Genomic DNA, 15,342 nt, shown 5'->3' on the forward strand with positions numbered 1-15,342 from the left:
GGAGAGACTCTATGGAGGCGACAGGTCACTTGTACGGAAGGACGGGATGGATAGGGGTATGATCTGCTTCCCAGAAACACCTTCAGTCAGGATTTCAGAGGGATTTAAAGTCGGCTGTTGGAGACTCGGTCTTGAACACTGGGCTCCCTCCTGGGAGCTGCAGGTCCTTGTTGTGGGAGGGTTAGCGCCTATGAGGAAAGGCGAGCCTCGTCTCCTTGCACTGACTGGTGGGTCGGTGTCCCCCTGCCATGGCCTCTGGCCTCCCCTCACTTGCTGACCCCCATTGGCTAGATGTGCTTTCCGGATCCTGATGACTGTGTGCCTGGCACCGGGTCCCCGTGGTAATAGCCAGGACAGCGCTGTGGCCCACATCCTCCTGTTTCTTTCTTTCTTTTTTTTTTTTTTTAAAGATTTTATTTATTTATTTGAGAGAGAGAGAATGAGAGACAGAGAGCACGAGGGGGGAGAGGGTCAGAGGGAGAAGCAGACCCCCTGCTGAGCAGGGAGCCTGATGTGGGACTCGATCCCGGGACTCCAGGATCATGACCTGAGCCGAAGGCAGAAGCTTAACCAACTGAGCCCCATCCTCCTGTTTCTTTAAACCATTTCAAGGCAATGGAACCAACATGCAACCAAGGGAATATAATCGCACCACTGGGAAAAATGAGACTATTTTAATTCCTAAGACAGAAGACAGACTGTCCAATATTATCTCACCCCAAGCTTTTGAAAATAATCATTTTCTGTGTTATTTTAGGAAAAGTTTTTGAAATGCAGCTTTACGTAACCAGCAGGATTTACGAAATGCAGCTTTACGTAATCAGCAAGACGCAGGAGGACATGGTGAGCTGGACCCGGGCCATGTCACCTGACCTCATACTGCAGGGGCTTCCTGCAGGGGGCGATGCAACCTCGGGGAAGAAGATTTGGGTAATGCTGGAGCCGGAACACATCTAAGAGATCATCTTACCCCGCTTTCACTCAACATGGGGTGGGCTGACTGCAGCCTGACAGCTGAGGGTTCCGATAACACGCAGGACTAGAACCCTCGCCTCCTAACTGCTGTTGGCTCAGAGCCCTCCGCGCTGGACCGGCCTGGCCATTCAGTTTCTGGAAACATGTCGGTCTGCCAACCCGAGTGGGAGTCCATGGAGGTGTCTGATGTGGAGCCATGAGGCTGCTCTGGCTATATGCTGACCTCACACGCAGGGAGCCCGGCCCACAAAGGCCAGCAAATCCACCTCTCATAAAACCCTCGGAAGAACAGGGCCAGATTCCAAAACCAGAGCAAAAGAAACTTTCAATGACTACACGATTCTGCTAATTCCTACTGACGGTCCTTTTGACAAGGCTTATCCCCTTGACCTCACAGTAAGCCTGTGATCTACACACAGCTACAGTTGGGGATATCAGGATATCAGGGTATTGGATCTGGGAACCACAGTACAGCCTGTTCCAATTTCAAGATAATTCTCTAACAAAAAAGAAACGGCCATTTTACACATGCAAATATTCTGGTGTCCTTTTCCAAAATGTATCTCACACAAACCCAGACATCGAGTGTCGTGAGACAGATTCAGCCTCTAATGTGTAAACTTCATCAAATTCAAACCTGGTCACTGAGCTTGATTGGCTTACCAGCTGCTGGCCTTTAGGACCCCAGCCTGCGTACTGAAGTTTTGCATTGCTCACTTCCGGTGGGTCCAGACTTTGAGGATCCCTGAAAGAAAATAAGTAAATAGATAAACAAATAATCAATCAATCAATCAATCAATCAACATGGTGGGAAATAAGAATGCTGTATGTTTATCCTCCAGCTCTAACTTTTTCCCTTCTTCCGTTGTATGACTTTCAAGAGCTCCTGTTATTAAAGAATGTCTCAGCCTCTGTTAGATTTCTTCAGATGTACATAATTTACATGAAGCTGAACCAGTCCCATCACTGCTTAACCCAAATAGTAAATACTTATCAAGAGACAACATGCAGAGAGGTCTGTAGATCAATTATTAAAATATCCACATCCGTCAACATTAAAAATGGAAATGCATGGCTACACAGTAACAAGTCCCCATGATTTCTGTTTCCATCTTGGGCTTTCCTGGTGGATCACTTTTTTTCTAAGCATAATGCCAGGTCATTCTGACCTTCCCAAACCAGCAGCCTGAGGACAAATTCCACACTTTGGTTTGGGTTGGGAAGGAGGGAAGGAGGAGGGAGGGAGGGGAAGATTGAGAGAAAGATTTTTTTTTCCTTTCAAACATCACTTAGATTTTTCATTCTTAATTTATTGATATGCAAAATACTATGCTAACAAAATCCTACTTATATACTTAAATAAATGTCATAATGAAAGAATGAAAAAACCTAACACTTTTATAAGTATAAAATATTTCAGTGTGTTTTGTAGCTAACACTGTTTTCTATAGCATGTGGAAAAGATTCATTTTCGTATTTCTTTCAGACGATGTATTACCTGTGTTCTGCTGGACAGGCAGACTCTGTCAGGTGCATACCCTATCACTTGGCTCTGATATGCAAAAGGCATACCTACGAATGCACTCATTCATCTACTGAGAGGCTGTGGCTGAATGGTCTTTGGAAAAGGAAGATGCTGAATTTTAGGAGTTGCTTCAACAAAAGAGGCGAGGCAAGAAGAAAGGGAGGTAAAGTGTAGGTACTGATTCTGGGTTTGAATCAGCAGAAAATTCTAAAGCAGTTGCTTACTAATACTACCAGAACAAAACAGAATACACTTAGGCGTAAAAAGTGTTGGGGAAGGTGAGATAGTCTGCGATACCCCAGAGTAGTTTTACATGGGGTCCCTGGGTGTAAAGAGATCAGGGAAGCCTGAAGATGGGGTGATTAGGTGTTAAGTAAGGGATGGCAATGATAATAGGATTCAGCTGGGAAGGTTGATGACCGGGCAGTTAGAAGAGTAAGGGAGGGGTCTTAACATTCCCGGTTTTGAATGAATTTTAACAAACCCTACCATTTGTATGTTTTTAATGTTTCAAAGTATTTTCATAACATGGGCCATTTCCTCTTTAACTGTGGGTAGGGAAAGGCTTTCTAAGGACTCAAAATCCAGAAGTGATTAAAGAGTGACACATTTGACTACGTAAAAATTTTTAAACTTTTTGCATAACAAACACATCACAAACAAAAGACAACTGACAAGCTGGGAGAAAATATTTGTAACATACACCATGGAAAAATAGCTAATATGCATAATATATAAAAAATACCCTAAAATATTGAGGTTACAAAAAACCGAAAAAAAAATTAGAAACACGAGAAAAAGACACGAACAGACAATTCACAAAAAAGATATAAAAGGTCCTCAGATGTATTAAAAAGGACCAAACAATGCAAAATTATAGAAATCGAAACTGAAACTACATCGAGTTATCATTTTTCACCTATGAAATTGCTCCCCTCCCCAAAAGAAAGAAAAGTATAGCGCACTGTATTGGTGAGGCTGTGAGGAAAAAGCCATCCTCATATTTTGCTGGTGGGTGTGAAAACTAGTGCAAACCTTTCAGAGGGAAACTTGGTCATACCTAATAAAATACACACTTAACTCTTGAACTAGAACACTTCTGGGAAGATATACCTCCCACAATACAAAAATACATAGGCAGAAGGTTACATTCATTGCAGCTTTGTAATGACAAAACACTGGAAACAATATGTGTTTGAGGAAACCATGGTACATCCATACAAATGGAATATGGTACAGATGTCAGAAAGAATGAAGACCTCCATAGACTGATATGGGGTGCTTTTCATGATGGAGTATGGAAAACTCAACAGACCATCTAGAGTATGTGACCCATCATATAAGGGATAAAAGAAAATATACATGTATCCTCATTTGTGAAAAAAAGAAATACAAGAAACATAAACCAGAAACCAGAGGTTAGTTATGTGTAGGGGGTGGGTGGGAAGAAGCAGGGATTGGTCATGAGGAGGCTGGATAAGAAAGGAGAAGCACTTCTCTGGGTAAATTTATTGGTATAATGCCCAGTCTTAGACCACAGTAGGGTTTCACATACTTTTTGCATACTCTACAAATAAAACTAAGAATTAAAAACAAGCAGGATGTAGGGGAACCCAAAAAGGAAGAGCAACACCACAACAGAGCAAAACCCTATTGGAAATGAAGCACAAAACTACACAGAAGGGGTGGGGAAGGAAAGAACCAACATAAACAACTTTGGTTAACAGTATCGTGACTGGATACCATAAAGTCAAAAAGATCAGAGGACAATGGGTTAGTAATTCTGAAACGACTTTATGTGTGTGCTAGAATTAAACTATTCTGCAAATATATAAATATAGTGGAGATAAAGAGAGCCAGTTTTCTTACTGCTGGAAAAACAAATTATAAGGAAAAGGGGAAGGCTAAAATGAACTGTGTGAAGTTGGCCTGGAATCAGAGGTATCAGTACAAACTCATGATTTCGAATATATACACACATACATCCAAAATGTAGATATATGTGTATGCAGGTGTTGGTGTGCATACATAGATGTTCTTGCTCTATTCACAGAGAGGCCTAGAACCAATGACCCCCAGTAACAATGAGCACGCCCACTGCCCATATCTTGGTGTCTCTGACCATCATCCAAGGAAAGTAAATAGGGCTCCTAGGGGATATAATCGTATCTGGACTGGAACAGAGAAAATACAGGATGAGTCTGGAACATCTTATGGGTCCAGAAAGTGAGGAAATACTCAAAAAGGACAGAGGCTGGCTCAAAGAATGCAGAAGCCAACCTGAAGGAGTTTCTCATGGCCAAAGCTAGATAAATCTGAGCAACAAAATAATCAATAAGAGTATCAGATTAATCCATAGAATAAAATCAATATTCATAAGTCCATGCTAATATACATAAGTAATCAAATACATAAAGCAGCTCTTCCTCATGAGAGAATCCCAATTAATAAGTTAGAATGAAGGAAGAAAAAAGCATTATACATGTGGTATTTTTCACTCAAAATGCACAACCTCACTTCAATCATGAAAAAACACCAGACAGGGGCGCCTGGGTGGCTCCGTTGGTTAAGCGTCTGCCTTCAGCTCGGGTCATGGTCCCAGGGTCCTGGGATCGAGCCCCGCATCAGGCTCCCTGCTTGGTGGGAAGCCTGCTTCTCCTTCTCCCACACCCCTTGCTTGTGTTCCCTCTCTCACTGTCTCTCTTTCTGTCAAATAAATAAATAAAATCTTTAAAAAAAAAAAAAAAGAGAGAAAACACCAGACAAACCCAAACTGAGGCACATTTTACAGAACAGCTGACCAATAATCTTTGAAAGTGTCAAGGTCATGATCAACAAGGAATGACTGACAAAATGTTGCAGACTGGAGGGCTTTAAGGAGAACTAATGTCTAAAGGAATGTGGGATCCCAAGAAAGGAAGGAGACATTGGTAGAAAAATAGGTAAAATTCAAATAAGCTGAATTAATAGCAAGGTGCCGATGTTAATTTCCTGTTCCTGATAATGACACTGTGGTTATAAAACACACTAACAATATTTCAGAAGTATAGGAGAAGTAGGGATAGGGATAGAAGAGAATCATTTGTACTGTTTTTGCCATCTTTCTTTGTCTAAAATTACTTTAAAATAGAAAGCTAAGAAAAAAATCTCCAAAAAATTGAATAGCTTATATCTCATTGGTTATAAAAAATATTATAGAAAGAAATGAAAGTGAGAGAATTTCCCTCCAAACATACTGTAATCTTGATATTGAATTGGAAAAAAGTCTTTGATATTTAGCACGGCATGGGTGCTCATACACGCATCTGAATAAACAGATGAGTAAGGATGGATGGGTTATGGGGGTGGCTCTAAGTAAAAGACCTTTTGCAAATTTAAAGACAAACCTAATGAATTCATTAGGTCTGGGTTTATCTAGAATTTTCCAAGCACGGAGCACAGAATAAGAAAATTTTCAAATCCCATAGTCTTACTGAATATTGAAATTCACTTTGTTAGGTAATGATTTCTAGGAGGAGTCTTGGATAATGGGGAACAGCAGGAGATTAGTCTCTCTCTAATCTAACAAGTGTAAATCCTCATAAATGCTAACTGGAGATGGTATCTCCAAGTAGACAAAGTGCCCCAGAAGATTTCATGAGCACCTGCTAACAATACCATGACCACACATGCATCCGGCCTTTGTTATCTTCACCCCTTCTGGAGGACTCACTCCCTTTTTCTCATTGCCAGCACATGAGACACGTTTCTACATCGAGAAGACAGCAACCGTTAACGGGAAAAGCCTGCGCTCCAGCCCCATGTCACACAGATCGGGCGCTGGGTGCAATTCTCTGACTAGCCTCAATGAGGAAGGGGGTAATAGTTACCCTCTCCTCCACAGGATGGTCGTGAAAATCAAGAGAAACAATGAATGTTACTTTATAAACTCTAACATGCTCTAAAGAAGGAATTGTTTTTTATTTTCCTAGCTAGTGAATCTCTGAAAGTTCAACACCTCCATGACGACCGAAGTGAGTTGCCAAGTTGCCTCGGTCTGTGTTTAGGAAAACACCATAGTGCACGCACCTCACACAGGGCAGGGAGCTTGGATGTGGTGGAAAGAGCCTAAAAGGCTATAAAAGTAATTCTGAATTCTGCCACTAATTGGCAGGGGGGTGTGGGGTAATAGAGAAACTTAATCTAAAATGTATAAAATGAGAATAAAAATGCCCACTTTACAGGGTTGGACTTAATGATCCACTGTACATGAAAAGAGGCAGTACAGAGCTTACCAAGTAAATATTCAATAAACGCCAGTTTATTCATTGGTAAACTGGTAAATAATTCAGTTGATTGTGCAAACCACTATATATATGTAACTTTAACCAAAGGCCCAACAATGTATCAGATCTGAGGACAAATTTACTATACAACTCAGCAATAAAACAAACACCTTGATTCCTGTATTATGCGGGGGTGGGTTTAGGGACTTCAACCCTCAACCCTGTTCTCACTTGTTTCTATGAAATAAGTCTATATTTTGCATTGGAATATGACGGTATAAGATTCATTTGCTTTCAAGTTAATGCGGATTTCAGGGTGGTCTCTTCAACTTCCCCTGCCACGTGGGGATCCCTTCTGCAGTGACTCACTTGATGCTCATCGAGGCTCTGCTCGAACCTCCCACTGAATGGCTTGCCTTGCACAATTCTTTCTCTGTCCCAGCCTAGCAACCCACCCCCTCATATAAACACCTAGGCCCCTGGGAACTAGCAGAGAAAGCACGGAGCCAGGTGTTGTGCGAGCCAGCGGGGTACCAACCCTTCCCATCATTACTGCTCAGTCACCTTCTTCTCAACCATGATTCCATTCTGTCCTGCTTTCCTAACTCCAGTACCTGGGAATAGGACTTTATTTGCAAATAGGCTCTTTGCAGATGTAACCGAGTTAAAATAAGGCCATTCTCAATTTGCGTGGGCCCCAACCCCATCCTAATCCCTTATAAGAAGGGGAGAAAACACAGAACAGACAGACTGGGAGAAGCCCAGGCCACAATGGAGGCAGAGTCTGGAGTGACCACATCCACTAGAAGCCAGAGGAAGAGCGGAAGAATCCCTCTCTACAGGTTTCGAGGGAGCGTGGCCCTGTCGACACTTTAATTTGGATTTCTGGCTCCACAAGTGTGAGGGAGTGAACTTCTATTTTGTTAAGTCACTTGGCTTGTGAGAATTGGTTACTGCAGCCCCAGGAAATCAACACACTCTTCATTTCTTAGATAAACTGAGGCCCAAAGTGGGTAAGTGATTTGTTCAAGGACACAGAGCTGATCAGTTCTTGTCTAAAGATGAATCTCCTGCTTTGGTCAAAGGAGAAAGAAAATCCCCAACTGACTTAAGGAACAGAGTAGAAAGACCCTCCGAGGGCAAAGCAAAAGTAGCCTCGGATGAGGTTTTATCTGCAAAATGCTCGTTGTGCCCACATGATGGTGCTTCCTTGTGAAGCCCGTGCTCCCATCAAAGGAGTCCCGGATTCCTCCTTCCCGCACCGAGGACCACCGAGGGGTGTGTGTATGTGTGTGTGTGTGCGTGCGTGCATGCATGCATGTGTGGGAATGCATAAAGTCATGTTTCCATTTATTTTGTGGTTAGTGCCCTCCCCCCCAATTTTTCTGTCTTTTTAAAACTTTATTCATTTATTTTAAAGAACCCATGGCAGGCTCTGTGATAAATCATCTCCAGGAGATGGATTGGTAGAAAAAATGATTAAGGAAGAATAAAATCATCTGGACTTACCATATCTCAAAATAATCATGCAATCCATTTTGATTTTGCTTATTTGAGCAATAAAAAAACAGGGCATCAATCATGTTGAATTATGAAGAGTAAATTAGTACAGCAAAGTTTATTCATTTATCTTTCTAAGCTAGTTATAGGGACTGAAAAACTCCCCAATAAAAACGGCACTTGGAATAGTAAAGCTAAAAATTGCTTTTCTGGATCCTAACCTTTTGTGGCTAAAGACACCTAAAACCAACATTTCATTATCAAATAATATGTGTTTTGTGACTCTTCCTATGTGCTTGGCACGGTGGGTCATGTAAAAATATAAGATATAGTCCCAGTGTATCTTAATATTAGATGCTCTTAAATATTATTGAATAATGAATAAATGGATGGATAAATGGATACATAAATGGGACCTCGTTTAATCACCTACTGATGATTGGTTAGGGTCAGTGATACCTCTAAACTCATGCAGAATTTAAAGATTCACGATATCAGTTTCTACACATATCTTAAATTACACGGTTAAATTCTTGAGGGCAGGGATCCTCACAGGCATTAGTCCTTCTGGAGTGGCCAACATTCGAGGACACATCCTACCATTAATTTTAAGTGTCTGTCTATGGTGTATCAGAAGTTCCTTCCTCAGGAGAGAGCTGATATCGAAGTCTTCCTGCAGAGCTGCTCCAGTCACTGACAGATGATGGGGCGGCTCAGTCTGAAATGATTGTGATGTCACCCCCATCCAATTCACGGGGACACTTTAACCCCTATGATCACAAGTACGAGTACTAAACAAAGTCACATGAAAAGTTTTTTTAGGTAAGAGGGGGGCTTCTCACTTATCTGTTACTGTATACTCAGTGTCTAGACAGGTGCTCAGTAACCTCTGTTAACAAAGGAAATGAGAGAGGAGTGGGCAGCATTAGCTGAATGACAAAGCCTATTTGGGGGGTGATGGAATGTTGGAAAACTGAATTAGGTGATGGTTGCACCATTCTGGGAATACACTGAAAACCACAGACCTATACAGTTTAAATGGATGAACTGCATGGTTTGTGAATTACATCTCCATAAAGCCAGGGAAGGGGAAAGAAGGAGGGGAAGAAGAGGAGAAGGAAGAAGGGGAAAACGGGGAAAGAGAAGGAGGTGGGAGGGGGACCTCTGGCTGCAGCTGCAGGCTGCCTTCCAGGCATTAAACCTCATCTGTAGACTCCAGATTCAAGGTTATTTTTGTTCTGCCACATCACCTCCTAGTGATTTAGTGCCAAGCCTTCACGCGCTTGATGCTTCCTCAGGATGTGCTCCCTGACGTGGAGTTCCTGCCCTGCCTACCTGCACAAGGGCAAATGATCCCACAGGAGACAGTAGCAGGGGGCAAGCCTGAGCAGGCCTAGGGAGGGGCCCCCATGCTGCCCTAGACGGCATTCATAAACAATATGAACAATATTTCTTCGAGTTTCTGACATTTAGCAATTAATCAGGCAATAGGGGGACTGACAGACTGCCAAATTTCTGTAGCATAAAAAAATGGAACGAGAAGATTAGAATGTTTCATTATAGACCCGTGACTCTGCAGGTCCCCAAACTCTGGATGCCACTAGCAGCCATCAAGGGCGACATGGGGAAAAGCCCCATATTTGGTTTCCTCTTCCTATACTTTTTTTTTTAAAGATTTTATTTATTTATTTGAGAGCGAGAATGAGAGAGAGAGAGAGAGAGCATGAGAGGGGGAGGGTCAGAGGGAGAAGCAGACTCCCTGTCAAGCAGAGAGCCCGATGCGGGACTCGATCCCGGGACTCCGGGATCATGACCTGAGCCGAAGGCAGTTGCTTAACCAACTGAGCCACCCAGGCGCCCCCCTCTTCCTATACTTAAAACATTTGTTTCTACTGTTCCTTAAAGATATTCATAAACAATATATATTTTTCTATTCAATTATCTCTTTCAAGAGGAGGGGGAAGAGCCCAGCTGGGATATTTACTAGAACAGTGGATAGTTCGGAGGTTTGCCATTAAAGGTTCAGGCAGTAAAAGGGTGTACAGGGTGAAGATCTGTGGGTCTCACGTATTAAGAAGGAACTCGGAATATTCCTTAAATTTAAGGTTGCAGACAGCTGAGATGAGGAAGATTGCCTTTTGCACAGTGAGAACTCAGACAATCCTCAGTGTATACGATATTTAAGAAGGTCCACATCTGAATTTCAGGACCAAGTGTGTATGGTGTAGTTAAAAGATGCATATTTAATATACCTATTAGATTCAAAGTATAAACTGCGGAGAGAAAACTGAGCAAAATCTTTTGGCCTGTGGTGCAAATGGGGTTTTCCAAACACGGCCATAGCAATATTCCTGGTCCCAAATGCTTTTTCAGAACTTTGGTGCTCCCCACCCAAAGAGGGAGTTTATTTTCTCCAAACGGACCATGGCCATCTGACTGCACCAATGAGTAGAAGGCAGCCCAATTCCTCTGCAAGACCCCTGGGGATGAGTCACACAGGCAATAATGCACTCCCTGTTTCTCTTCTTTGGGAAATGTACCTGTATCACCATGCTGCAAGGTAGCCCAGGCCACACGGAGGGACTACACAGAGGGCTTTCAGCCAGCAGACCCAGCGGGGGTCTTGGCTGACAGCCACCATCACCTGCCAGCCTCCTGATGATTCTTGCCCTGAGCCTCTACTCTGCAATTCACCTGGCGGACACCCAGTGAAGCCAGGATGGGCTGTTCCTGGTGAGCCCCAAGCAAATGGCCAATTCACGAGCAGAATAAATATTGTCAGTGTTAAACCACTCAGTTTGGGGGTAATGTGGTATTCCGTCACAGTACCTGCAACATCCAGCATGAGTACCGTACATAGAAAATAAGAAGAAAGTATAGCGTGGAGTGTGGTTTAAGATGGTGGAGACAAAGGGATCTTCGTGGTGTCATCTGAAAGGTGCAGACATTTCACTTTATATAAAGAGCAAAGCCACCCTCCCTGTGTCCCCAGCAAGTTCCCACCAGCCAGCCAACCCCTCCCAGTGGATACCTCTTGCTATCCTTTGTTCTTATCTCTGTCCCACTCTCCCTAAACACTTCTTGTTACTGGTTCTTACCTTTTCTATCTGCCCTTTAGTTATTGCTATCTGAGTGGTCCAGGATTTGGGAGAAGTCATTGGATTCATTTGTAGTGGGGATGGTAAGCCCTACCTCTTGGGTTGTTCTGAGGACAAATGAGATGATTTATGTAAGGTGCTAGGAGCACTTTACTCGGCAGGCTACAAGCCTGGGGTGCGGGAATGCACCATGCGCCGAGGGACTGGTCAGCGCCTCTAGCCAGTCCACAGACTGCTCAGAGCGTCACTTAAGAAGGCAGATTCCTGGTCTCAGCCCCTGGTGCACAGTGCACAGAGAGGGACTTCTTGCTGCCCTGTCCCCTCTTTTGTCCTCAACAACATCTCTCCTGCGTACCCAAGAGCTGGTCCTAGCCCAGCCAGCATGTCACAGCCTCCCTGCAGCTGAGGGAGGCCTCGCACTAAATTTGGTTGTGTGCAAATGGTAAGTGCAGCTTCTAGGAAGCATCCTAGAAAGAAGGGGGGCATACTCTTCTTCCTTTTGTTCTTTCCAGCTAGCTGAAAATTCGGTGTGATGGCTAGACCTGGAGCAATCACCAAGGAGCACAAAGTGGAGGCTACCAGGCTGGAAAGCAAGGCGGCCGGCCCGGGTCCCTAACTCTCCGGGCTCCAGCCTGGGTCCTCTGGACGTGAGTCAGAGAGCAAGTTCTACTTATAAAAGCCCTTGTTATTTTGTGTTTTCTGTAACCCCCCCCAAATCTCACCAAGTCATGCTTAATATACCTAGTTCTGGGTGGATCCTAGAAATACACATTTTTAGAAGCTCTCCAGGTGTTTTAAAAATAAACCAGGGACACCTGGGTGGCTCAGTTGGTTAAGCAGCTGCCTTCGGCTCAGGTCATGATCCCAGGATCCTGGGATCAAGTCCCGCATCAGGCTCCCTGCTGAGCAGGGAGCCTGCTTCTCCCTCTGCCTGCCACTCCTCCCTCTTGTGCTCTCTCTCTGACAAATAAATGGGTAAAATCTTTAAAAAAAAAAAAAAATAAATAAACCAAAGATGGAGAATTGGCCCAGCTAACTGCCCAGCGTCTGCATCTCAGGGAAGTGCACTCTGATGGTGTGGGCTGCCTGCGGCTCTCCGGATGAGCACAGGGAATGCTGGGTAACCATGCCCCCCTCCCCTCCATGCAGCCGGAGCGCCTGGCCATGCGGGCGTTCCACACGCGGGTGGGGGTAGGGCTCCCAGGCTGTGCACTGCGGTCCCTGACCCATGCTCCTTCTGACCAAGAGCTGGGCTTGTTATCTTAAGACACAAATGAGGCCCCTTGAGGAATTATTTTAAACCAATTTAACTGTATATATTGATAGTAAAAAAAAAAAAAAACAAAACAAAAAAGTGCACAAACTTCCCAAGGATAAATCTGACCAAAGAACAACCTGGAGAAGCCAGACAGCATTACATCTCTAACAGCTCCGGGAGGGAGTGGAAAGCGCAAGAGTACCAAATGGTATAGAGGTAAAGTATCTTTGGAGTGAAACCGATTTAGATTCTACAGCCAAGGAGCAAAGCAGGGGGAGGGTGAGTGAGGGCACTGATCTCCAGCCCGTCTGCCTGTCCCCACTCCCTCCCCAGCATCTCAGTGCTAGAGAACATGACCAGCTCATGTGCTTGAAGCCTGCAGAGAAAGTCCTTGTCCCCGTGGGACCCCATTCCCAATTCTGGGGGCCGCCCCCGAGTCGTTCTGTCTCCCCTTCTGCTGCTCTGCCCCTCGACCCCCTCTGTCATCCCTTTCCACTCGGAAGGCACAACTTAGAACTTCCATATTGATTTTATCCCATCTGGAACTTTATTTTCAGAATCGGGCCTGGAACAGTCTTCTTATTCAAAGTCGTGTTCCCGAGGGTTCCGTCAGGCCAGCTGGGGCTGTGCGGGCGGGCGCAGAATGAAGCAGGAGGAAGGCTTCTGGGCCAATTCTAGTCGGAGAGGCCGTCTGCCGCCTCCCACGCGCTCACTCCAGCCTTCTCCCCACGGCTGCCCATCTGTGAGTCGTGAAGGCTGAGCCCGAGTACTGTGCCCAGCAATTTGGAGGGAAGACTCAGTGCTCACTGAGAGGAGCCCAGCAGCCTGTCCACAGCCTCCCTGATGCGGTGACACCCTCCCCGTTGGGACCGTGCTGCTCGACCCTGATCCGTCCTGCCCCGTGACCGGCCCGTCGTGCGCGGGTGAGCCCCATCGGTGATGCAGTAGACAAACCCAACTGCGTGTCTACATGTCTGGGCTGCTCCTCTAAATCTTCCCTACCTTGTCCCTCTCTCAGCCTTTCTCTTCTTTCTGTTGCGTTTTCTGGAAAATGGCCTCACCTTTGTTTTTAAGCCTTGCTGCTGAGTTTTCATTTCTGTCATATTTTTTAATTCCTAGGAGCTTTTTGTCCTGAAACACAAAGAACACTCTTCTGGGTTGTCTCGTGAGAGTAAAAGACCATCTCTGTGAACATGTTGGTAAGAGGCTTTGTCCCCACATTTTCGTCTCCTTGCACGAAGAATTTCAGACGAATGGTGATTCCTCACTGGCATCTGAAGTTAGGGATTTGGGACTGAGGAGTGGAGGACTGGTCTGAAGAGCATGAGATGCACTTCCTGGCCCATTCTGTCCTTGATGTTGGGATCTTCTGGGGGACGATCCCTAGGGTGAGGACCCTGGTGGGCGAGGCAGGGCTGCCACACGTCTCAGAGGAGGAAAGGGGCAGTGGGGTGTTGCTGCCCGCTGCACACGACCCTCCATTCCCAACTCGGACCTTACACTGCCCCCCGTGTTCTGCCCTCTCCAGGAAATAAACCTCCTGTTTCCTGAGGACTCATCAGAGAGAACTTGGGGTTCTGATGGCTTCATAATTTTCAAATAGTCCTTGTTTCTCTTCCACACCTTTCCTCAGCCTCCCAAAGCACCCAGAGGGGCCCACCTCTCGTCAGAGGTGATATTCTAAAGATGTGATGTATCAGAATGGAAACCACATGGAACCCACAGCCAACCAGGACAAATGCCACTGGGTGGTCTGAGCCGAGCACTGCCTCCACCTTGGGTGCTGAGAGCCGCTGGGGTCCTCAGGAGAAGCCAGGGTGGGCTTGGCCTGGGAATCGGCTGCCTTACGTTTGGTTAGCACGGTCCCCCTTCCTCGGTGTTGCAACTCAAAGTTGGGTTGCCTTCTCCTCTCCTCTGCTCCTCAGGAGTTTATGCCTTAACTTTTTTTCGCTTTCTCTTGTATCGGTGGAGGTCTGGGGGCACCCGAAAGTAGTAGAAGTAGCTCTGTTGTCCTTGCTGGGAGCTCCTCACTCCTTATTCCAAAAATCTCTTGTTGAGTCGTACTAAGTATCAAGTCTGTGACAGGCTCAAAGGTGTGCAGCGACTCAGGGAAATCACCAGTGATGCTTAGGTACAACGCAGCAGCGCGCTGTCAGCCCAGGGAGGGCTGGAGTGTGGGAAGGGAGCTGACCCATCTGGGAAGGTCAGGGAAGGCTTCCTGGGGGAAGCAACAATCTAGGAGAGATATGAATGCTGAGTAATAATCATCAAACTGTGATTCCTGGAGGTGAGTGTGGGTGGAGGAGGGGGGCCGGGGAGGGGAGTCTTCGAAGCAGTGCTGCTGGGATAGAGAAGGAAGGGGACAGAGGGACCATGCCTCAGACTAAGATTGCTTCTCACTTTTCATATACGGTGGAGTGGACAAGGGCACCTGATGGTCGCCCCTCAGCCAGCTGTGCTTCCGGAACCACAGGGTGCAGAGTGCATGAGGTGGCTTCCTGTCCCTTCAATCTTCCCACCTGCTCCCCAGGGTGCACCAGAGCCTCCTATCCTCATGCCCGATGCTGTAGGCGACAGGAACCTCTGCCTCGGAGACCTTCAGCACTGGGTGGCCAAAAGCACTGCTTCTTAAAGTCTGAACAGTCCCAGACTACAGGGCTGTACCTGTGTTGACTGGGCTCTTTGCTATTACTCTTACTTTAAATAGAACACATCTTTTTT

The 15,342-nt window shown here is 45.4% G+C and overlaps 1 protein-coding gene across 1 annotated transcript in view; it reads right to left on the reverse strand.

The window, feature by feature from the left end:
- DPP6 (dipeptidyl peptidase like 6) overlaps positions 1-15,342 on the reverse strand; it is a 545,484-nt gene that overhangs the window by 133,838 nt on the left and 396,304 nt on the right. Inside the window, exon 6 of the mRNA XM_081800883.1 lies at positions 1,639-1,720. Coding sequence (XP_081657009.1) covers positions 1,639-1,720 — 82 coding nt within the window. The remainder of the gene's footprint in view (positions 1-1,638; positions 1,721-15,342) is intronic.

This window comes from Leptonychotes weddellii, chromosome 12, assembly GCF_054177405.1.
Source record: "Leptonychotes weddellii isolate Sample4059 chromosome 12, ASM5417740v2, whole genome shotgun sequence".
Classification (NCBI taxonomy): Eukaryota; Metazoa; Chordata; class Mammalia; order Carnivora; family Phocidae; genus Leptonychotes; species Leptonychotes weddellii.